General features: G+C 36.6%; 4 protein-coding genes across 7 annotated transcripts; 3 read left to right on the top strand and 1 right to left on the bottom strand.

Annotated features, from left to right (window-relative positions):
• The first annotated feature begins 2,361 nt into the window (after positions 1 to 2,361).
• Positions 2,362 to 4,955, top strand: LOC141830067 (E3 ubiquitin-protein ligase RHF2A-like). 4 transcript variants are annotated; one of them, XM_074717555.1, is made up of 8 exons: positions 2,362 to 2,519; positions 2,816 to 3,042; positions 3,142 to 3,188; positions 3,543 to 3,605; positions 3,686 to 3,794; positions 3,872 to 4,251; positions 4,326 to 4,424; positions 4,498 to 4,955. In XM_074717555.1, the coding sequence occupies exons 2-8, from the start codon at positions 2,911 to 2,913 to the stop codon at positions 4,805 to 4,807; spliced, it is 1,140 nt and encodes a 379-aa protein (XP_074573656.1). In that variant the 5' UTR covers positions 2,362 to 2,519; positions 2,816 to 2,910; the 3' UTR covers positions 4,808 to 4,955. The 4 variants fall into 4 exon arrangements, with proteins under 4 accessions (XP_074573656.1, XP_074573664.1, XP_074573650.1 ...); XM_074717563.1 differs by having other exon boundaries at positions 2,362 to 2,522; XM_074717549.1 differs by having other exon boundaries at positions 2,362 to 2,671.
• Positions 4,956 to 7,599: 2,644 nt separating this feature from the next.
• On the top strand, positions 7,600 to 18,691 carry LOC141829119 (uncharacterized). The gene is made up of 12 exons (XM_074716560.1): positions 7,600 to 7,852; positions 9,070 to 9,116; positions 10,155 to 10,222; positions 10,333 to 10,588; positions 11,766 to 12,074; positions 12,206 to 12,328; positions 12,467 to 12,529; positions 14,430 to 15,110; positions 15,199 to 15,382; positions 15,461 to 15,590; positions 16,792 to 18,304; positions 18,417 to 18,691. Exons 1-12 carry the CDS (start codon positions 7,600 to 7,602, stop codon positions 18,471 to 18,473), a joined length of 3,684 nt encoding a protein of 1,227 aa, XP_074572661.1. The 3' UTR covers positions 18,474 to 18,691.
• A 1,588-nt stretch (positions 18,692 to 20,279) lies between these two features.
• LOC141824996 (uncharacterized) lies at positions 20,280 to 20,681 on the top strand. Its single transcript, XM_074712358.1, has one exon. The coding sequence runs from the start codon at positions 20,280 to 20,282 to the stop codon at positions 20,679 to 20,681; it is 402 nt and encodes a 133-aa protein (XP_074568459.1).
• A 432-nt stretch (positions 20,682 to 21,113) lies between these two features.
• LOC141847558 (anaerobic nitrite reductase Glb1-1-like) lies at positions 21,114 to 22,018 on the bottom strand. The gene is made up of 4 exons (XM_074735618.1): positions 21,858 to 22,018; positions 21,673 to 21,787; positions 21,429 to 21,545; positions 21,114 to 21,319 (listed from the first exon to the last, which is right to left on the bottom strand). Exons 1-4 carry the CDS (start codon positions 21,977 to 21,979, stop codon positions 21,182 to 21,184), a joined length of 492 nt encoding a protein of 163 aa, XP_074591719.1. The 5' UTR covers positions 21,980 to 22,018; the 3' UTR covers positions 21,114 to 21,181.
• Positions 22,019 to 22,316: the final 298 nt, after the last annotated feature.

The following is a 22,316-nucleotide window of genomic DNA, read 5'->3' as shown; positions in this document are numbered from 1 at the left end:
TTTGTTAATTGTTCCATTTGGAGATTAAGGAGATATATAAATAAGGCCAACACATTGCTTAACTAACACGACGTAGGCGTAGAGAGTGCATGCGATACTAATCCAGAGGCCACCGCTTGTTTTGTCCTTCATAATGGTCGCATAGTTGTGGCCGACTAGAGAAAGGAAAGGCTTTCACATGCATAGGACAAAACTAGGAAGGAACTTGAATGAGTTCATACTTTAAGTCGAGAAAACTATAGTGTGTCACTGCCCATCGAAACTATTTTCGTATTATTATTATTGATAATGACAAACTGTAAAGGTGGAAATGAGTGTTAGTAAAGTTCATAGGAGTAGGTAGACAGAGAAAGGGCGAGGAATAATTAAGGTTAGTTTTTTCCAATCTTGTTTGGCAAGTGACTAAATAAGGAGAGAATCATGTTAATTTTGCTACTTGCCGGGATTAAAAATAATTAGAATAGTTAATATATAGTTGGTGGAAGTTGCTTGAAACAATATAATATTTGACCACTGCACTGATGAAGTGCCCCTTTCACATCTATTTCAAGGCAACATTTTGGAAAATCGCTCCAGCTATTTCACGTTTTGATTAATACTTGCAGATTATAAATAGATTAGAAATGCAAAGGAAAAGCCTTAGGCCTGGTGCAGCGATAAATTGTTTAATAGATTAATTAAATATTTATGATTTAGATTAGTGGAATAAAAAATCTAGAATATTAATAAATTGTTATACTAGGATTCGTATTCTCAAAAAATTAAACCTCGGATATCTATACTTGCATTAAAAAAAAAAACAAAATCTTAAAATAAAAGGTATCCATCTAAAATTGATTAGGTGCTTCATTATCTTTGCAAAAGGGAAGAGAAGACACTTGTTTTGCGTCTTCCCTTCTAATGTGATAAGTAAAGAGTGCTATTTATTTTACCACTTGTTTTCATAAATAAATATGGACATAATATGTTTCTTCACTCCTTTTTTTTTTCGTAGTGAGGTAAATTGAGATTTAATTAAAGAGAAAAAATGATTAAAAATATTATATAAGAGTAGAACAATAAAAATTATATATATGAGTTACTTATCATTCTTTCAATAATAATATTATTATTTTATCCTCGTGGTGCAATAGTAAAATATTTAAAATAACAACTAAAAGAAATAGAATTCAAATTCAATTAAGGAATATTCTGAAAACCGACTTCTATCTCAACCTTATATATAATTGACGTCTATCTTTTTGCTCACTTGTGTATCAATGGCAGTTTTGTTGTTGTTGTTGTTGTTGTTAATTTGTGAGAACATAATTAGTATTGTAGTGTGGCTTAACTATATATCAAAATTGATATGATTTTTTAAAGATGATTGGAGTCGAAGCTAGCTACATTTACCTATTAATTCACTGACCGGACTTTATCCACGGACACAATGATGCTACGTCCACTCCCGGGAGCATGCACATGAAGCATGCATCAAACGATTTGGGAAGACAACATGATTCATTAAACAGTCACCTCTTGTTCGTTCACATTGATCGAATAAAATAAAACGTTACCAACGTAGTTTCATATTTCGAAACAAAAAAGATGATAATGTACATGTTTGACAGATTTGTTAATTAACATACTACTGTTGCTACTTCGGCAAGTGTAAAAGCATTTCAATACATTTCAACAGAAATTTGAAAAAAATAGAATCATCACTTCAAGATCTCATATAATCGATTTTATGACTATCTATTAGTTACTTTATCTATCAAATAATATTTTTATTAAATTTTGTGATGTGATAATTATATGGAGTTATATATTTTTTTTAATTTTTATGTTTAAAGTTTGTTGACATTATTTTAGCCGAACATGGATGGCAAATAGTGACAAAATAAAAGAATCAAGAATGCAAAAGGTTTTTAATGTATATATTAAAACTGAAAGCGAAGAAATAAATCTGTTAAATGTTGTTAATATTAAAATATATGTCGCAATTAACATCAATCTAGTGCCCATGCCTACATATAATATTTTGTCTATATGGAGCTCCAATATGACAACTAATTATAGTGGCAATAATTAAAAAAAAAGGTTTTTTAAATTGGGTTTGGTCCCTATCTTCCCTGCCCGCCGGTCAAAACATAGTTCCTTCTCCTCTTCATCCCGTTCGTCCGATAAGTGACCATCGTTGGCCTGAAATTTACCCGCATAATAGTAACCTACTTCTGGGTTAGAAGCCTCGTCCATTCGTGGGTACAAACGAAAGTAAGAAGAATGAGTCTGGGCACTAGCGATCCCATTAGTGATCCAATCCCCATGTCTCTTTCCATACCGCATAAAAAATGGGAAGAGGACGCGAGAGTGCAATGGCCCACCGTTCATCGTGACGCGCGGTTCTTGCTCTCGCGTCTCTCTAGGGTTTCTCGATCGGCTTCCCTCGAATCATCGTTGGCTTGCGTAATCGGCAGTTCGGTTTCCGTCGCGGTCATTCGATCCCTACTCAACTCCGATCTCGAGGCGTTTCACCGGTGGTAGCTTGATGATTGCTTGTCTACTTCATTTTCTATGATCGGAGTCTCGTTGGTTAGGATCGGTCTTTGGTTTGGCACTACGTTGCTAAGTTCGCCGATAATGACAATGGGGACGATCGGAGTTCATGTTTAAATGTGTCATTTTTAATGTAATTTTAGCGGACATAATGATTTGGAGATGCCCTCTTATTTGATTGTAGCTATAACGATGATATCCGTACTTTAGTTGCAATTTATGTGATACGTGTATTCGTAGGGTAGCTTTTAATACTTTGGTGACGGTTCTTTCTCAGGGATTTGTCGTCGTCGTCGTCCGTAATGAGATTTCCATTCGATTCTGAGCTTGTTCCTATTCCTTATTGAACGAGGTGCTGACTTAGTGTTGCCAATGGAGAAAACTGCAAAGATGGAAAACCACTTGCCATCAGCTGCGGCTTTTGTGGAAGGAGGCATCCAGGATGCTTGTGATGATGCTTGCAGCATATGTCTAGAAGCTTTTTGCGACAGTGACCCTTCCACGGTGCGTGGTGTTCATGGTGTACATATATATATTCTTGATGATAATACTGCTTTGTCTGTATAGCTCAATAGATGTCTCATTTATCTCTTTGTTCTTCAGGTTACTAATTGCAAGCACGAGTTCCATCTACAGTGCATTCTTGAATGGTACTTCTCTCATCTCTCTCTCTTTGCTATTATTGTTCTATGTGGATTACTGAACTTGTGTTGTCATTTAACTATGTATTTTTTTCATTTGAAGACCCATCCTTGGAATTCAACTTTGTTGCATTTTTAGTGGTAATACAAATCTAAACCCATTTTAGTCTTTTTTTCAGAATGAGATTACAAAGTGTATATATTTGTTAATGAGTGAGTTTTCCTGTTTGAGTTTGCTTTGTTGCATATTGATTCTTCATGCTAGTTCTGTGCGCATTATTCTTTCCTTTACCTCAAACAATATTGGTTGTTTCAATTTATTTATTTATCTTAAATTTCTTTGTTCTCCAACTGTATAATTAGGTGTCAGAGAAGCTCTCAGTGTCCAATGTGTTGGCAGACTATTGGTTTGAAAGATCCAACTAGGTATTAGTCAAATTAAACTTGCAGAATATGTTCAGATCAGTGGTAGAAAATTAAAATCTGATTACTCTTGATCATGACAGCCAAGAGCTATTAGAGGGTGTAGAGCGTGAAAGGAGCATAAGAGTTAACCATGCACGCACTGCCGCTATTTTTCATCATCCGGCACTTGCTGATTTTGAGTTTCAACATGTATGCGATCCTGTAACAATGGTTATTTCCTTGTCCTTATACATAATGATTATTTCTTTATGACCTTTTCATTGCAGTTGCCTGTTGGTGGAAGTGATGCTGAGCTTGAAGAGCGTATTATCCAACACTTAGCCGCTGCTGCTGCCAGGGGAAGAGCACATCACATCGCCAGAAGAGGATGGGTCAGATCAGGATATCAAGGCCGTCCACAATATTTGGTTTACTCTACTAATCAGAATTCACCATCAGTAGGCTTCGAACCTACTTCCCCCGCCTTAGGAGGGGAAAATGAATCACCTCCTGCAGTAGTTGCTGTTAATCCATCAATTTCAACTATTAGTCCGGGAAGGGAATCCACTGAAGTTACCAGTGACCTCCAAGCTCAAGTTAACCAGACTCCATTGTCGACTTCAAGAGACAGTGATAATACAAACAGACCTAGTATTTCAACTCCCAGGTGCTCTTTAATCTTTCGTAATGTTCATACTTGTAAATCTATTTCTTCTAATTCCTTGCATATTCTTCCTATAGACCATTGGGTTGTTCTGTTAATCAAGACAGAGCAGGGCCCTCTGAATTGCAATCTCTCTCAGATACTCTGAGATCTCGCTGGAATGTTGTCTCAATGAGGTATTTCAACAATTAAGTTATGTTCTCACTTTCGAGGATGCACAGATGCTAATCGTGTTCTTTTTGCAATTAGGTACAAAGAATCTATAGCTAGGAATACCCGAGGATGGAGGGAGCGGCTATTTTCACGTAATAGTTCTGTTGCAGATATTGGTTCTGAAGTCAGAAGAGAAGTCAGTGCTGGAATTGCTAACATGTCACGAATGGTGGAACGCTTGGACACGAGAGAAAGTAGAACCACAAATTCAGCTGTGTCACCCGGTGCTGAAGTAAATGCAGTTGTGGAACCAAGAAATGAGGGTGTTACTGGCAGTCAAGCTAACACTTGTGTGAATAGTAGCACTTCATCAACATCATGTGCTGCAACTTCTGGTTCCAACTAAGTTTTGTGCATTATCGATCTCTTTGAGCTTGCCCCATTATTTAGGAGTGATGGTATGTACATTTCTGCTGTTCGTGCATTAAGTACTATTTATGGCATAAATAATTAAACAAAGATGATAAGGCTTTTATACATTCAAGTCTTCATTATTCTCCTGTATTGATCTATAGATTAAAAGGGGCTTGCACTTCAGTGCCTGCGTACCTGTCCTTTCTTGGTAGAGGCAAAGAGAGCGGATTCTAATGCTCTTCTCCCTCTTTTACCTCTGTGAGGTGAGTGAACAGACGGGGTTTGGAAAAAGGACTAAAATATCTAATTTCTTTTTCCTAATTGATATGTTGATCAAATATCCTCTTTCCGTTCATCTCTTCTGTCCTCTCTCTCTGCTTCAGGTAAACAAAAATAGAGGAGATGAAATTCTCTACTTTCTTTCCAGTCTCCTCTCCTCTCTCTTTTCTGTTTTCTTTTCTTCCTTTGCTCTCCGGCTGAGTAAGCAAGGTCTAAATTGCTACTTTCTTGGGTTTGACTCTGCCAACATTATCAGACTGAACAACAGCCGTAATCACTTTTTTTCAAATGTTCCTCGGACTGATATAACTGAGTTGATAATTGCACCTAGATTGGCGACCCGATGATGCTTTTGATATAGAGCAACACAAGTCACCCAAACTTGAACCTATTAAAGTTGTTGAAACTGATTGCTTGTTCAAATTCACGTCAGACAAGTGTGATTCATTTTGCAAGGGTGTTGGATGTACCTAATGCAGAGTCTGCCTATTCAACAACTCTGCCATGGAAGATTAGTTAATTGAATGGCTTTGTTTCAAAAGAACATACCTTCTTAGACTTACTATGCATTATTTCATAATTTTACAGAATAGTGTAAAATTTCTCTAGCTTAGATAAGCATGAGACATTTGTATCACGACCTAGGATTCAATGATTTCATTTTTTATATATCGGTTTTTGGATGAACCCAATTTCAAGTTGGACAGAACTATAATATTCTTTAGACTATGATATATCATTTGGAAACCTTCTTGTAAGTCAAGAATGATTAGATCCCTGCAAGGTAGCTGTATAGTAGTTGGCACACTGTTTTTATATATACATGAAAAGTTAGCTTCTGTGATGTTGGTGTGTATGGATAAAATCATAAATATCTTTTTGTTAAAAATGTGTCGAACTGTTTATTGAAGATTTAAACATCAAGAGAAAAAGGTCATTTTTCCCTTTTATTTTACATTTCCTTGCATGTTCCAGCGGACCAAAATCTTGCAATTTTGTGTGCAAAATTTTCTTTCCATACATTGCTATGTTATTTTCTTTAAGTCTTACAACATTTCATTGCATGTTCCAACTAGACCAAAAATTTGGACTGTACGCAGTAGACAGGAATCGTGATAGTACGATGATTCTAGTAAACTTGGCTTTAGGATTTGCATCAGACAAGCAAATCCAATTATCTTTCATTCACATTATTTAGTTTAGAAGTTCCTATTGAATACCTTGAAGATCTAAGTCTTGGCTCGATTATTAATTTGCTAAATTTGATTAACTGTGAGCTTTAACTTTGCTTCAAATGGCCTATGTTTGTCATGGATTCATCTATTTATTCGATCATTCAAGTGCAATGCATGCTTTTATGAGTTTTAACCTATGGCTCGTGAGCACAGTGAAATACTATATGAATGCACGCTATTCTTTTCTGGGCCCTAATATTGTCCAAAGGTATTTCCCTCAGCTGTAATAAGGCTGTTTGTAGAGAAACTGTCATTAATGGTTGGGGATGCATTGCTCAAGGGCAAGATTACTGTGGTAATCCGTACTTCTGAGCAAATTTGGAAGACCTAAAACAATTTATTAATGTTTTTGTTGGATGTGTTAGACCCGTCGGTAGGATGCTTGTCACAGATTTTCTTATGTACGTTTGATTCAGGACATTGTCACACCAAACTTGGCATTGATTTATTTATCTTATGCACGCCAGATCCGAGGACGCGAGTGCGTGAGAAGCAGTTGAATTTTTTGCGTAACATTTTGAAACGTTGTTAGTTTGAAGGCATCAAATGTCAAATTACTGCACAGTTACTAGTCAATATTAAACTGTTTTACCATAGAAGTATCAGGATGTACGCAGTCTCTGAACTAGAGTTTGGTTGAACCCTCGAGAATATGAGTCTTGCACCCGGAGCATCATTCAGCATAACAGAACATTCATATATTGAATTATTAGAGTCTGAAGGACCCTGGCCGACCAAGTCTTAAGGGTGAGTAAAAAATTTAATTAAATCGATTAAATTAGTCGAATTTAAAATTTTGATTTAATTATTTTAAAATTTTGATTATTTTTTTAAAAAATTGATTAATTTAATTCTGTTTCGATTTTAAAATTTTTTATTCGATTAAATTAAATAAATTAAATTAATTAAATAAAAAATAATTTATAAAATTTTAAATTAATTGAAATTTTTTTTATAATATTTTTTAAAAAATGATTATCTTGATTAATTCGGTTAAAAAATTAAATTAATTGATAGTTAATCGATTTAATTTATTTAATTTTTATTTGAAAATGTGATTCCGTTAAATTTTGATTAATTCGGTATGATTGGATTTTAATTTAAAATTAATTTTGTTGGAATATGAATGGCCGCTGGGTCCCTCCGCAACCCTTGCTTTAATTGTTTTCGCCTTCCCTCCTCGTATTCCCACCTTCCCCGCCGCATCCTTCCTATTACGCCTCCCGTTTTCTCCGTGCTTCTTTTCAGCTGTGGTTTCGCTGCCCTACCCATGGCGGAGTATAAGGGCGGCGGCGGAGGGATCGGCGGCAAGATCCGGAGGCGCTACTTCCGCCGCACGGCGCCCTACGACCGCCCCCTTACGGCCGCAAGGCCCGTCCGCGACCACCGAGCGGCGGAACGTGACAACGGTTGGCTGTCCAAGCTCTTGGACCCTGCTTCCCGGGCCATCGCCTGGAGCGCCTCGCTCCTCTTCCCCTCCGTCTTCCAGAAGCGGCTGGAGGCTCCCCCGTCTACACCACCAGGTTAGGTCCATCTCTGTCTGCTGGCTCCACCCCCTACTTATTTTCCACGGTCCCGAACCCTTTCATTGGAGTTATTGCTTTTGGGTTTCTTTTTAGTGCCTTCGTTATTCATATTAGTCGCCACATATCATGTAAATTTACTTTAGTTGAACAAACTGTTATCTTTGGTCACTTTTTTCTTCTATATAGACCGTGAGTTTTTGAAGGAACATTTTCCCCTCAGTTGTTACTCATCACAAATTTTGTGTTATTACAAATTGTGTAGACTTCAAATATATCTTATGTGTAATGTGGTAATGGGTAGGCTTTCCCAAACCATGGCTAAATTTGGATAGAGAATTCCCGGTAACTGGTGTCAGGTTATCTATACCTTGAAATGATTTCTTTGCAAAGGTCGTGCTGTTAAGAGGATTGCCTTGTTCGCATCAATTTCAATATTGCTTAATGTTTTTTTTTTTAAATTTTAGAATAGGTTGGCTTCATCCTTTTCCTCTAATTACTTACCATCCGGTCCACTTTTTGTCTCATTATTTGGATTTTATCATATTTTGATTAAAAGAAAATCTAGGTCTTAAAAACTAATCCTTCACTGATTAACATTGTTGGATTGCATCTTAAATTTTCATCCAAATATTACAGTGACAATCTGAGCCTTTGGTATCTGTATGATGCAGCATTTAAGTCTGATAGATCTCTGACTTTATATTCTTATTATTGCTCATTCTATTTCCAGCATTTAGTCATAGTAACGTTAAGGAAACTAGACAACTAGTTGAGGTATGTAATCCAAACTAACATCTGGAAAATATATATTATGTAGTGCTATCAAATGGACATGGCTATTCACTGATGGCATTCCTATTGGTTTCAATTGAAGATTTTACAAAATGAGGATTGTGAATTGTGCTATTTTATTCAGAAACACAAACAAATCTTTCTAATTTTTCTTCTTGCTCTTTAATCACTATAGAATGTCTTTTTGCAAAAGGCCTAAACTTAGGTACAGAAGTCTGTTTATTTTCTGTTTTTTCTATGTTTTTCTGCTGTATTTTCTAAGTCAAGCTAATGCCTTATGGCACTTTGCATGAATGGCGGGTCTGGAATAATCTAACTCGTTCTGTATGAATTTTAAACGATCAACGTCTTTCATATCCGCAATGTGCATCTAATGCTCTTTTTCCAGTAACTACATTGTAACACCCTTTTTTTGTTAACAGAGGAAAAACAGGGATCTAAGGAAGAAGTCCTTGAACACTGCCGCACTGTAAGAACACACATCTTGATAGTTCAATTTCAATTCTCTTTATGTATAAGCACCAACATGTTTACGAGAATTTCTTTTGCACTCATCTATTGACAAACATAAGCTTTTCTTTGATTAATGTAATTATGCATTGATTTTTAAAGGGCTGCATGATGAATATTTAATGAAAAATGTTTTTGTTGTTATCTACCCTTAAATTGGTAACAACCAACTCACTTCATATCTTATCTTTCCAACATAGGTTCTGGGTATTTTAGTATTTTACCAAAGAAAGTAGACATGCAATGTTAATTAATTTTAGTTTTTCATAGAATATTCCTAAATTTCTAAACCCACCAAAGCAGGTTCCAAGCCCAGTTGAAAAAGGACGAGGGTTGCACATTAGGTTGTCAACCATCATAGACTTTTAGGCAAATGTTCAATGAATGAATGACAATTGTGTAGTGGAAACACACAAGCATTGAGTAGGAGATCCTGGTTTCTTATGCATGACATAATTATCCGCTTGTGATAAATTCTTATCATCTGTAGGCATTTTAAGAAATCAGGGAAAAGAATCCAGTCAGATATATCCTGGTACACTTGAGATGAATCAACCAATTATGTTTGCATTGACTGTGATATATGCAATGGAGAAAATAATGAAGATGATGGTTTAAGTTATGGGGAATTTCAATTGTTGATTGGCATAATTAATGAAATTTAGCTTATTGTTCTTGTTTGATGGATATTATTTGGATATCTGCAGTTGCATTGTGCAATTTGTATAACCTCTCATTTGAGTGCATGAGTTGCTGTTATCACATATGTCATATGTAGCCATATACTTCTTTTTGGGTGATTTTATGTTGTTTCTTACTGCTATGCTTGTTCTTTGTCGATATATTCGGTGGGGGATCTTTTGACCTGTTATTATTATTATTTTTCATGTTTTTTTCTTCACATTTGTACTTCCAGAATTTATTACCTGCAAAACAAGAACGATTTCCCAGCCATGAAAAGAATGCTATTAACTGTCTTAATGCTGGTTTCGCTCAGGATGGAACTCATTCTTCTTGTATTGATGGAGAACTTTATCAGCTACTGACTAAGAAAACATATACAAGGTAGGTATTTGAGATTTGATTTCGTTTATCATATCTTTTTTTTTTTTGATGTATATCATCTCGCTGTTGGTTTCCTTGATTATGCTTGTACTGTATCAATGATTTGGCAGGAGTGAGTTTGATCGCATCACTCAAATATTATGTCTTAGAGTCACAGAACCAAGTACACCAGAAATGACTATTATTGAGGATAAAGAACTGAGAAAAGTGCCTGATAAAATAGATAACCAGAATCTGTGCGTTATTGATCCAACAGTTCAACCAACATCAAGTGATGAGAAAAAGAATAAAACTATTGCTACAGAAGAAGCAAGAAGTGCCTGTAGCTTGCATGGAAACGATGCAACTCAAGCTGTCTTATTAGCTGTAAGTATTTTTTTTACTCTTCTGTTCTGGGGAATATTTTGTTCTCTCTGCAAATGGTCATTTAAAATATTGATGCCATGACCTTCTACACTATTGTGTTAGCTTTTGCATACTGCTTGCATTATGTTTCATACACATAGAGGTACAGGATTGAGCTGAATTCTTCTACATAGATGTGATGGATGTGCAGGATTTTTGCTAAAAATATATGTCTACCTTCATGAATATCAAGCTCCTTAAGCATTCTTAATACAGGCACCTACTTCTTTGACGCTTATTCCTGTATGCATATATATTTTTACTATTTCAAAATATATTTCGGAAAGTCAAATTGAAGGCAGCTTCTACCTCTGACAGTTTTTTTATTCCCACTTGTGTGTTAGCTTTTACGCATGTATTTAACTTTGTAACTGGCCAGCAAAGGTTTCCTTTATGTTATGTTTCCTATGGGAGAGACAAATGTGGAAGGAAGCCAGCTGTGGAAAGATTTATATTGGCTTCCTAAAATCTTAATTTCTTGATTTTTTTTTCTTTTAAAATGTTTTTAACAAATCAATTTTAGAAATTTAAATTCCACCTCTTTCTTTCCCTCCAAAACAATTGTGAGAATGAGAATTCTTGAAGTTTCCTTCTTTCCAAGGATACACAAATTAAGTTGACATTTCCATTCTTAGCTTTAATATCTTTGCTCTTGCTCACTTCTTTTTTGTAGCTATTTCCCCTACCTTGTAAGCAACATAGTCTTATTCTCCTTTCTCGGTGAGTTGCTATAGGCTGTTTTTTTTTCCTTCCCATGTTTTAAAAGCCCCTGTTTCCATTTGAGCCACATAAGCAGCTATTGAGGAGGATTCTGCTACATAACAATCGCACATTGCTTATGCAATCTGCTTCTGTGGTTAAAAGAGCTTAAGTGCTTTGTTTAAACTAATTTAAACTAAACCAATTTGCTTAAAGCCATAAACTCTCTTATTTAGTAGTTTTTTTTTTCTCAAGTGCTAATATGGTCAATTGTTTTGCAAGTAATACATGCTCGAGTTATCAATATGAATATTTTTTTAACATTTTAATACTCATAAAATATGATTGACATTTATGTGGTTGTTCTTTTAATTTGATACTTCAAACATGACACACTATCAATTTTATATATTTGTTTGAAAATTTCACTTTTTCTCAGGATTCCAAGGAAGAAGTTGCATCGCCAATTGAAATTGCTAAAGGTTACATGAGTTTGAGGCCTTCTAAATTATCTCCAACATCTCTAAGCATGCAAAACCAAGATTTCTTGTCTGCTAGAAATTTTCCTAGTGGTCCTTCATATGCGAAGCAATCATTTGATAAGTCATTGGCACGAAGACCTGCAGTCCAAGTTCCTCAGTCCCTTGAGGCCCCACCATACAGTTTTACGGATCCAAAGCGTAGATCAGCAGTCAATAAAATGCCTCATTCTCCATACTTTAAGCCTCATCCTGTGGCTAGTAGAGAAGTAGGTGCAGAAACACAACAATACAACTATTCACACAAATTGTAGATATTCATTTGTTTCACTGAAGATTTGAATTTTTTTCCCTTATAGAATGGCACATCTTTTATGGTGGTCCCTTTATGCCAATCCAGGTCTCTAATCCTTTGGAGATTACATCTCACAACCACACAGGCCTGAAGCTTCATGGGAGATCAGCAATATATAAAATGGCTCGTTCTCCATATTTTAATCCCCATTTAGTAGCTAACTCAAGGGTAAGTCTTGATGAAAGCTATTTATTAATAAAACTGAAGCCAATTCTGTAATTTTGGACACTATTTTCCTTTTGTGCTTCATCGAGTATTCTAGTCATTCAGTATGATAAAATTACGAATTACTAACTGTTGTTTCAGAGTGGTGTGGATGGCTGTGGTGGTCCTTTGGCAAATATTGATATTGCACATTCTGGTCGGCAGGTATGAATCATTGTAGGTGTATGTTTACAAGCATAAACAAGTGAAAGAAACCCCTAGTAGAGACATGATATATATATATATATATATATATATATATATATATATATATATATATATATATATATATATATATATATATATATTTTTCCTATCCTCTATGTATGTGCGTATGTGTACATTTGGGTGCTTGTATCTTGGATTTCTGCTTGTGCGTGCATACAGGTGTTGTGTGGGTTTTTGCTATTATATTTATATTTGTTATGACTTTATTATGCCCTTGCATAGGTAAAAAATGTAAGACGGTAAATATTGAAGGATTTAAATTTTTGAACATGTTATCCTAGAAACCTATAATTTTTTATTGATGTTACAGCAAACTACACTAGTTTAACAGCTTTTACAAGTTAACCAGTTTTTTTGGATATTTTCACACAGAAAAAGAATGAATACCAATAATCAAATTGGCAAAGAAAATAGATAAATGATTAAAATCTAAATGATCAAGCAATCTGTGAAACCTTTGTGATTTTGGTAGTGCACAGGTTTAATGAGGTTCCGTTTATAATCCATGTAGTGCATGTTGTTTCATCTCTGTTATCATATAAAATCCTTTTACTAGATATTTAGTATCAGTTATGTTTAGTAAAGGTAATTTACATAATTTTTATGAACTTAATTAATATCTTTAGGTTGGAAAAATATTACTGTTTGTTGGATAATATGAATTACTAAGTGCACTAAGGTCAAAATTTCTACTTGTTAGTGTAACTGGTATTTCCTATTTAAATAACTTCAAACCACAGAGAAAAATTGATTGGTGAACATAAAGAGAAAAAAAGCAACTTCAAGAGGAAGGAGAGAGGAAAATGAGAGAAGAGTAAGAGACATCATTGTACAAGTCTGATCAAAGAAAGCAGTCAATAATCAACATGCACTTGATGATTTGAATTGAAAGATACTCGGGCTGGTCAAAGGAAGCAGCCACTAATCAACATGAGATAGATGATTTGGAGTGAAAGGTGGAAAGAATTGAACAGAGGCATAATATAGGCTGACAAGTTATTTTTCTAATATGATTTTCTGTTCAATCGACACGTCTTTTACTATTTTACTATCGAGTCTCCAGAAGAAGCAAAGAAATAGAGGTGATTGAGAGCTAGCTTTCTTGGGGCTTCTGTTATTGGTTGCTATTTAACAAGCATGAGACTATAGCCTCTAGTTATAGGTTTATAAATATTATACTGGTTTGTGGCCAATTAATTAGTTTGATATGAACCAATTGGAGAATAAAATGATGTGTGCTTGCATGTCTCATAACCAATGCAATATCCAACTGAATGAGACACCTGGTCCAGTTGCATAATGGTAATGCACATGACATGCAAAGGAAAAACAATGAAGCCTTGCGTATGTATATGCCACATGAATCAGTTTTCGAAAGAGCTTTAGTTGGGAGAATAACATGTGTTGGTTATGTAGGACTGCCAAATGAGTATGATGACAAATTTATCCTCTTCAAAATTCATGTTACCGTTGTTCTTCAGTTTATCTATTATATCCATAGCTGTCCCTCATTTATGTAAATGTGCAAACATTTTACACTTCTTTCCTCTGAGCTTTACCAATTTGCCAAACTTTGCCCTATTTCAGTGGTCTTTGGCAAGAATTTTACGATTTATGTTAAATAAATTAAACCGATGAGCCTTGATGATTAACTTTGTTAAGTTGCTGATTGGCCATCAAAAGCGAATAATAAATTTGTTATTCTATTAACTGTGTTATGATTTTTATTCCTTTCCTTCAATGAATATCCCATTTATTTCTTTGGCATCTTTTATTTAATTTGCCATCTGAGCTTTCTGAATTAATATATATGCTAATTTGTGGTATTATGTAAAAGATGCTGAAACGAGGGAGCTCAGTTTTGAATGATGGAATTGGATCTGTTGGTCCCATCCGTAGGACTCGTCATAAGTCAAATATAATGTCTCCACCAAGAAGCTCATTCTCATCAATGCGACATTTCCCTTCTTCCTCAACTGTTGCAGATGCATCTTCTTTACCTTCCAGCCAAAAGCTTCTGCATTGGAGTGAGGAAAAGAAGAATGATAAAGAAGCACAGAATGTAGAAAGTTGTGTGTCTCCCTTTGTTCCAATTCCTCGTCAATCCAGTGAAATGGCTAGGAAAATACTGGAGGAACTCGATAATTTAGCTCCTTCCCCCAAAGTGAAACCATCTAATTTGAAAATTGATATGGATGAATCACCTCGTATGCTAACTCATGATGCACTGAGCAGTCAGGCCCTGAAAAGCTTAGAGAGAATTGAAACCACTAAGTTTGTGAATGTGCACGGAAATGGTATTTTCAAACCTTCCAATCACAGCCATCATCAGAGAAATCCTTTTTATGAGAAGCAATATGAGGCTGCTGAAAATGTGTCTGCAGCATCTGCTACCATGAAATTCGAAAGAGCTGTTATAGAGGTCAAACCTAGTGTGCCAGCTATAGATTTGACTGTTTCAGATGCCGCTACTATGTCTACTAAAAGAAAACCTTTCTTCCGGATAAGCATTCCTGAGGTATGCAACTGTTTTACATAAATTGTCTTGGAGTGAACTGACTTTGGATGATGAGTTAATAGGTAATGTTTTTTTTTTTAAATTTAAGGGCCTAGATGAGTTGGATGATAGAGATGATTCTGTAAAGGATTCTTCTGGTTTAACTGTGATTGCAAATGGTAAATCTGAACTATTGTCAGACATCAAAACTACACAAATTGCAGAAACTGGCTTGGAGGTTTCTAAAAATTCTTCCTCTACTAGCATTCCTGTATCTACATCAGTATGCAATGGTAACATAAATGGAATACATTTTCTGGCATTACCTTCTTCTGGTTCTTCTTCAATACCTTCAGCAATTCCTATATCAGCCATGCCTCCTGTGCAACCTACTCTAAGAGAGGAAGTTTCATCTCCTGCAATAAAAGTTGGTTTAGTGGCATATTCATCTGGATCTCCTTCAGCAGCAGTTGGTTCTAATGGCCCACAATTTCTTGCAAGGTTAGATAAGAAGTGAGAATTTATTTCCATCTCCCACTTGATCATTCATGGTCTTGAGCATAGTTTGGCAAATTGCTACATCATTCTCCCACTCGCCATCATGTATTATCGTTGTTGATAGGGAATTCACTTTCTTTGGTTTGTAATAACTTGTATTTACTTTCTTTCTAAATTCGTTTGGTTCATTTGATGCAGTATAATATAAGGATAGAAAATTATTAAATAATTCGTCATGGTCTCCCAGGATGTTGTGGACTTCTAAGTCTTTTATCGAAGGCATGATATTGATCAAAATAGTGTTTCAATTACCTAAGTTATTATTAATCAAGTTAGATATTTGGGAAATACATGTTAAAGTTTTCCTTTATTCTTGATTGTCTCAATTTATTCTAAGCTGTTGTTTATAATTTTTTTACCTTTTGTTGTCCAAGCCTCAATCTAAAATTCCTTGTGCTCTGCTAACAATATTCTCTTCATCTGGAGTTCCTTTAAGAGCCTTTTCCTGATTGAGCTTCTGCTTTATCGTGTTATTTTTCTGATGCCTCAAAATTTTAAGCATATTAAATTCAAATAGTTACTAAAATGACTGGAACATATTGGTTTCTTATGTTATACTTTTTTTAAAAAAAAAATTATGGGTAACTGATCATTTGGGCATGCTGAAATAGGCCTAATTGAAGTATTTTGTTATGTAGACGTTCCTGGAATTTATTTTGTAATTTCCAGAGATGCTTGGTTATTTGTATTATTTTTACTGGAGCATCAATGTATTCTCAGTTTAAACATTCATTTATATCCAAATAAGTTATTTATATCTTGTTTTTAGTTCATGATAGTCTTTGATTAGTCTTGGGCAAATTATAGGAAGCTTTTAGTTCTTTATAGTTTTTCATTAAACTATATTTAGGGGTAAATTATTGGATTTTTATATTTAGGGGTAAATTATTGGATTTTTTTGTTCTTTATAGTTTTTTATTAATCTTGTAGTTTTGACAAATTATAGACATCATAGACATCGCAAGAAGATGCAACTAACCATATTGAATCAATTTTAACTTATCAGAATCTCATACATACCTAAAAAATTGTTCACCTTTTCTTTTGTAGCTATCAACAGCATTACATATTTTCCTCTCATGTATTCCTTTGCACACAATTTATAATATGTTTTTTTTTTTTTTGTGTTTGGTCTGTACTACAGTGATGAAAACAGAAAAAGCATATCTTCAAGCTCTGATTTTGATAAAGTTGTCAAGACAGTCGATGCATTGGGAGATGCTACACAGTCAAGCATCTCATCTTCACCTATCTTGGGCTTAACTAGTTTTGGTGTTTCTTCAACTTCCAAAGTAAGTGATGACACTGCTTTGACAAATGAGTCTATGAAGCCATCCGTTTTCACTTCAAGCAACTTTGCCACTCTAAGTACCTCTGTTGCATTGTCAAGTACTGTTAGTACTTCTTCAGTCCCTCTCTCAGTATTTTCAAGCATGAGCAGTAGCTCTTCTCCTCTGTCTGCTTCAACTTCTTCAAATGGACTTTTAACATTTGGTGCATCATTGCAGCCACATGGTGCTAGTTCACTTTTTTCTAGCAGCAGTTCTCAGAGTATTTCTTTTGGGGCTTCTGCTGGATTGAGTTTTGCTAATCAGTCTGTAGAGACTAGTTCTGCTGTGTCAACCCCTTTGGCAAGCACATCTGGTGATGTCATTCAGGCATCAGCTTCTGCTGCCCCTTTATTTGGTTTCTCAAGTGCTCCCAGAAAACCTCTTGATGCAAGTTCTGGTCTCGCATTGCCTACTTTTACTGGATCATCTTCAAACTCTGGCAGTTCTACTACAGCTATGACAACTTTAAGTTTTGGTTCAAATTCTGGCTTTTCCTTTCCCAGTTTTACCCTTTCATCTCAAAGTGTCGGAAGCAGCAGCTCCCTAGTGTCAACTGTACCTTTTGGTTCAAGCAGTGTGTTTCCTATTTTTACTGGAAAAACTTCAGACGCTGGCAATTCTGATACAGTGGTATCAAGTTCTGGGTTTTCCCTTTCTAGTTCTAATGCTTCATCTCAAAGTGCTGGCGGCAGCAACTCCCTTTCCTCAACTGCTCCTTTTGGATCAAGTAGTGTTCCTATTCTGCCAGGTGTTACTTTTGCGACCAATTTTAGCACAAACACAGCATCATTTGGCTCGAATTCCCAGGCATCCCAATTATCAGTCTCTGTCCCTACTTTTGGTTCTATATCATCTTCACCAGTTACAGGTTTTTTAATCACTTCATCTCCTTCAGAGAGTGTGCCGTTTTCATTTACAGCATCTTCGATGCCAGCATTTTCATTTGGTTCAACTGGAAGCACATCATCCCTATCCGCCTCTCTTGCACAGCCTGTGTTTGGAACACCAAATCAATTAGCTGCTTTGAATTCGTCACCTGGAAATGATAAGATGAGTGTTGAAGATAGCATGGCTGATGATCCAGTCCAGCCGTCTACTTCATTTGGGAGATTTGGGCAACAAACCAATATACCTTCACCACCAAATTTTATTTTCGGTTCTCCAGCTGCTCCTAGTGGGCAACCTTTTCAATTTGGCAGCCAGCAAAATGATTTTGTTCCTCCCCCGTCTCCTTTCCAACCAGCTCCAAATTTAGATTTCAGCGCTGGAAGTAGCTTTTCTCAGGGAACTGGAGGTGGAGATAAATCTGGTCGAAAATTTGTGAAAGTAAGAAGAGATAAGCATCGAAAAAAGTAGAAGGTTTTGAAAGAAGGTGATAACTAAGGTGACGTTTTTGCACTGGCTTGCTTATTTATTTTTAACTTTTCACATTTGACAGCAATGGTCTAAGAGGCACGAGGCAAGATTGTTAAAGCGCCACACCGTTGGAACGTAGACAATCCAGTCTCAATGAGATTTTGGTGTACTAAAGACTGCATCCATTGAGCATTTATGGTTTTCTAAGGTTCCTGCGTTTTAGTTTGGCCAGATGGATAAGCATCCGCTTTTTGTACGCTTGAATTCGTCATATTATTGCCGGATTCTTGGTTTTTATATAATGTAATCGTATTACAGTTGAGCGATTTTCTTGCACGAAAATATTTAAATTTTATTCATCTATGAAAGTTATACCACTAGGATTGAATGCAAGTCATATAGTATTTCTTCAAGCAAGGCCCAATATGTTCACGTTATAAATAATAATCTGTAATCTACATGCTATTGGAGATCTCAGGGACAGCTTTTTATTTGGATCTGCAATAAGGGCTTATAAATAAAATTAAAAATTACATATAAAAAGTAGACATTTAAAAGTTGACATTGACATACCAAAATGACTAAAGCTAGCACGCGAATTTAATTAAGGCCTCGTTGACCATATATAATCGAATAACGCACACACTGACCTCTTATTATCTCGAGTCTGATGAATAGATTGTTCCCCTTTCTCTAAATCACATACTGTGGCCTTCTTCACTGCAGATTTCATAATCATTAGCAGAAGAGACATGAGTCGGATTGACTCGATCAAAGGTCGGCGTATAAAATGCTCTATAATTTACCATATTGTCGCAATCAATTCAGTCAGTCCAACCGAGTGATGGTTGAATATATAAACAGTGCAGAATTAATGGCAGTAGCAATGCGGCCTGCTCGTAGCTTCCTATTCCAAGCTCAACTGGTATTAATTAATATTCTTAATTCCAACTCATTCAGCTGCATGCACGCAGCCTTGCCGAAAAACAGCGACGATCCCATGCACCACCCAAGCACTTTTGTAAGCCCGATCGAGAACCTTCCTTGCTCAATTACTCCGATCCGTCAAAGTCCAAGCTCGGTAGATCTCGAAGCGCGCGTGTCTTAGTCGAGGCAAATATATATATCGAACAGCTCACGGAATACGTAGTGTGCATGGAGAAGTTGTAATTAATGTTAATTCCATTGCCATCGTTCGACTTTTCACCAAAAGGGCCAAATCCATCACATGCAAAGCAAGGCCACTCGTACTACGTACATCTCATCTACTGCATGCATGCATGCGATAGCTAGCACTGGTTTAATTTGGTTTGGAAGCTCGATCGATCGGTTGAGCCTGCGACCAATTTAGTCCATCCAAGATAGTGAAAATTTTTCAATGGCCAGAGTTATATTGGTTGGTTTGCTTTTCAAAAACACTACTGGATCGATCCAACTCGATCGATCATGCATTGTTTAATTTGTCGACGATTAGTCGACAAGCCACTACCACCTTGTCCCTGATTTGCTAGCTAGCTTAACATTAGGTAGTGGTGTAAATCAGACTGGGCCACCCAGAAGAAAAGGTATAGGCCATATTATTATTATTATTATTTTAAAAAGAAAATATTAATTAGCACCTAAACGTCCATGTTGTGCGCTAGCTAGCCATTTGGATTTGACTCAGTCTAGCTGTGTGATTTGATGGCACAAACATATCAAAAAATAAATAAAAGTAATTAAACTGAAATTTTCAGCTGAATTAAGATAATCTAAATCGATTGGTACTGCGAAAAAGGACGAAGATCTATTGGGCTACGGGCGACGTATCTCGCTCCTCCTCCACTATCGTCGATTGAATCGAAATTTAACAATAGAATTGAATTATGCTTTTCCCTCTCTGGATCTGCATATAAATATGTGGCATCTGAGTTTCTATGATCATCAGGTGCTGAATGGTTCACTGATGGGGATTTGCCACTCCTTCAATACTGTCGCCGATATGGTGGCGCCGGCGCCGCCGACGGTGAAGTTGGTGTTGCAGGACGGCGAGCTGCAAGAGTTCGCGCAGCCGGTGAAGGCGTCCCATGTGCTGCAGTCGATGCACCTGACCGCCTATTTCGTTTGCGACGCTGACGACATGGTGTTCGATGGCCACGCGCCCGCCGCCGACGAGCTGCGGCCCGGGCACCTCTACTTCGTGCTCCCTGTCTCCATGCTCCGCCGGCCGCTCCACGCAGAGGAGATGGCCGCGCTCGCGGTGAAGGCCAACACCGCTCTCGTCGCCGGCGGCCGTGTTCGAGAAGACAATAATTTCGGCCAGTGCCAAGGTCGTCGGCACGGCCAAGGGGCGGAGGAGTTTAACTAATCGTAAGTGAAGAAGAGCGAATTAAGGTCCGGGATCTTTATTCCCATTTGGGATCGATTCACATAATGGACAGATTAAATTAATTTGTCCTTAATCAATCAATTAATTCTTAATTAGCTCTGGACAAATCGATAATGGATTCAGAAATTGAATTATCTTGTGACAAAAATTAATTATTTAAATTCTCACCTGGTCACAGACCTAAAGTTCATCTGAAATGGTTCCGTTCTCATGAATTTGAGAAAAGTCTAAATCGAATTAACTGAAAAAGAAAAAGAGTTCTTTAATTTATACTGTGAGAGGCAGACATTATGAATTAAATTAAAATTTTATTTTTGTTTGATTCGATGGAGCGGTGGACAAAGATAAAACAATCAAAGTAATAACATGCACGGTATTATTCGTTGCTTTATAACTAGTGATGATATGATCGATACCAATCCCTTCTAATTAAATTTTTACTGTTCGTTGCTTCATAGTAATTAATATATATAAATCTTCTAGACAGGCTTCGTCATCTCCTGCTTGATGGCTGCCACAAGCTGGTTATAAGCCTCGGTCCACGCCGCCTTCATTTCTGGGCACCACATCTCTCCAACAGCATCCTTTATAGTCTCCAAAAGGGCAAACCTGGTCACCTGTTTATTAAGACATCGATCGCACAAGAAGGTTTGGTCCAATTAGATCTCCAAGATTCTTAATTAAAATCGAAAATTAATCAGTAATATTATTTATTAAATTAATTACCTCAAAGTGTTCGTTGACTACGCCGTACTTGAAGTGAGTGGCGCCGAGCTTCTTCAGCGTCGTCTCCCTCACCGTCACCTTGCCGGATTTCCGGAGCTGCGCCGCTGATTCGCAAGTCTAATACGTACATTTTATATATATACAATTTTATCAACGACAGAATCCAGTTCATGTTAAATTCTGCCAGGAATTAGTTTAAGATGAACTAATTAATTAATAGATATCTCTAGCTACCAGGAATTACCATGACGAAGACGGACATTGCGTGAGCCTTGAGCTTGGGATTCTTCTCCATTGGAACGTCGGAGTCACGCAAGAAGGAGAAGAGACCGCTCGCTGAAGGTGCGATCTCAAAAATTCTGAGTCGACCAGAAAATTAATTAATCGTGCAAAACTGAGTACCACAAACCGATCGAATTTGTTAGCTACCTCAGGAAGAACTTGAGCCCCAAATTTGCTGCGTCCTTCTTCATTTCTTTCCATGATTTCAGTACAAGAGCCTCCTGCTCTTCCGTGAACGTCGACGCGACAACGCCATCGGAATGATCCATGTGTGTATATGAATGTCTCTCTGTATCTCGTGTCCTCTGCTCGCTTGTGTTTGATTGAATTAATTGTCAACCAAAGGAGGGAGTATATATAATGTACGGTGTTGACCTTTGAGGAAGGGGAAGAGGCATCGTGCTCCACTTTCTAACAGAACTCGATCGCTGTAGGTGCTTGGAAGAAAACAGGAGGTATTAAGGATTAATAGATTAATACTGCGTGCCTTGCTTCGGATTTGGCTGTAACTGTGGGCGATAGATGGTTGTTTCACGATCTCTTCTTGCCCCCGTTTGGTTATCTGTTTGTCTCTTCGACGTGGAGAATGGACAAGGTCAGCAAATT

The sequence above is a fragment of the Curcuma longa genome, chromosome 1 (assembly GCF_044706935.1).
Source record: "Curcuma longa cultivar G26 ecotype Majalengka, Jawa Barat chromosome 1, ITB_CL_G26_1.1, whole genome shotgun sequence".
In the NCBI taxonomy this organism is placed as follows: domain Eukaryota; kingdom Viridiplantae; phylum Streptophyta; class Magnoliopsida; order Zingiberales; family Zingiberaceae; genus Curcuma; species Curcuma longa.
This window is presented reverse-complemented; position numbering and strand designations above follow the sequence as displayed.

What these genes read in the sequence shown, in the direction of transcription:
- LOC141830067 (XM_074717555.1), top strand. Translation starts at nt 2,911, where the DNA reads ATGGAGAAAACTGCAAAGATGGAAAACCACTTGCCATCAGCTGCGGCT. An exon ending in CTACAGTGCATTCTTGAATG is followed by an intron (nt 3,189 to 3,542) that starts GTACTTCTCTCA and finishes CTGTATAATTAG; the next exon opens with GTGTCAGAGAAGCTCTCAGT. An exon ending in CCTAGTATTTCAACTCCCAG is followed by an intron (nt 4,252 to 4,325) that starts GTGCTCTTTAAT and finishes TTCTTCCTATAG; the next exon opens with ACCATTGGGTTGTTCTGTTA.
- LOC141829119 (XM_074716560.1), top strand. Translation starts at nt 7,600, where the DNA reads ATGGCGGAGTATAAGGGCGGCGGCGGAGGGATCGGCGGCAAGATCCGG. An exon ending in CTCAAGCTGTCTTATTAGCT is followed by an intron (nt 10,589 to 11,765) that starts GTAAGTATTTTT and finishes ACTTTTTCTCAG; the next exon opens with GATTCCAAGGAAGAAGTTGC. An exon ending in TCCGGATAAGCATTCCTGAG is followed by an intron (nt 15,111 to 15,198) that starts GTATGCAACTGT and finishes TTTAAATTTAAG; the next exon opens with GGCCTAGATGAGTTGGATGA.
- LOC141824996 (XM_074712358.1), top strand. Translation starts at nt 20,280, where the DNA reads ATGGGGATTTGCCACTCCTTCAATACTGTCGCCGATATGGTGGCGCCG.
- LOC141847558 (XM_074735618.1), bottom strand. Translation starts at nt 21,979, where the DNA reads ATGGATCATTCCGATGGCGTTGTCGCGTCGACGTTCACGGAAGAGCAG. An exon ending in GGGCTCAAGTTCTTCCTGAG is followed by an intron (nt 21,788 to 21,857) that starts GTAGCTAACAAA and finishes TGGTCGACTCAG; the next exon opens with AATTTTTGAGATCGCACCTT. An exon ending in CAATGTCCGTCTTCGTCATG is followed by an intron (nt 21,546 to 21,672) that starts GTAATTCCTGGT and finishes TGTACGTATTAG; the next exon opens with ACTTGCGAATCAGCGGCGCA.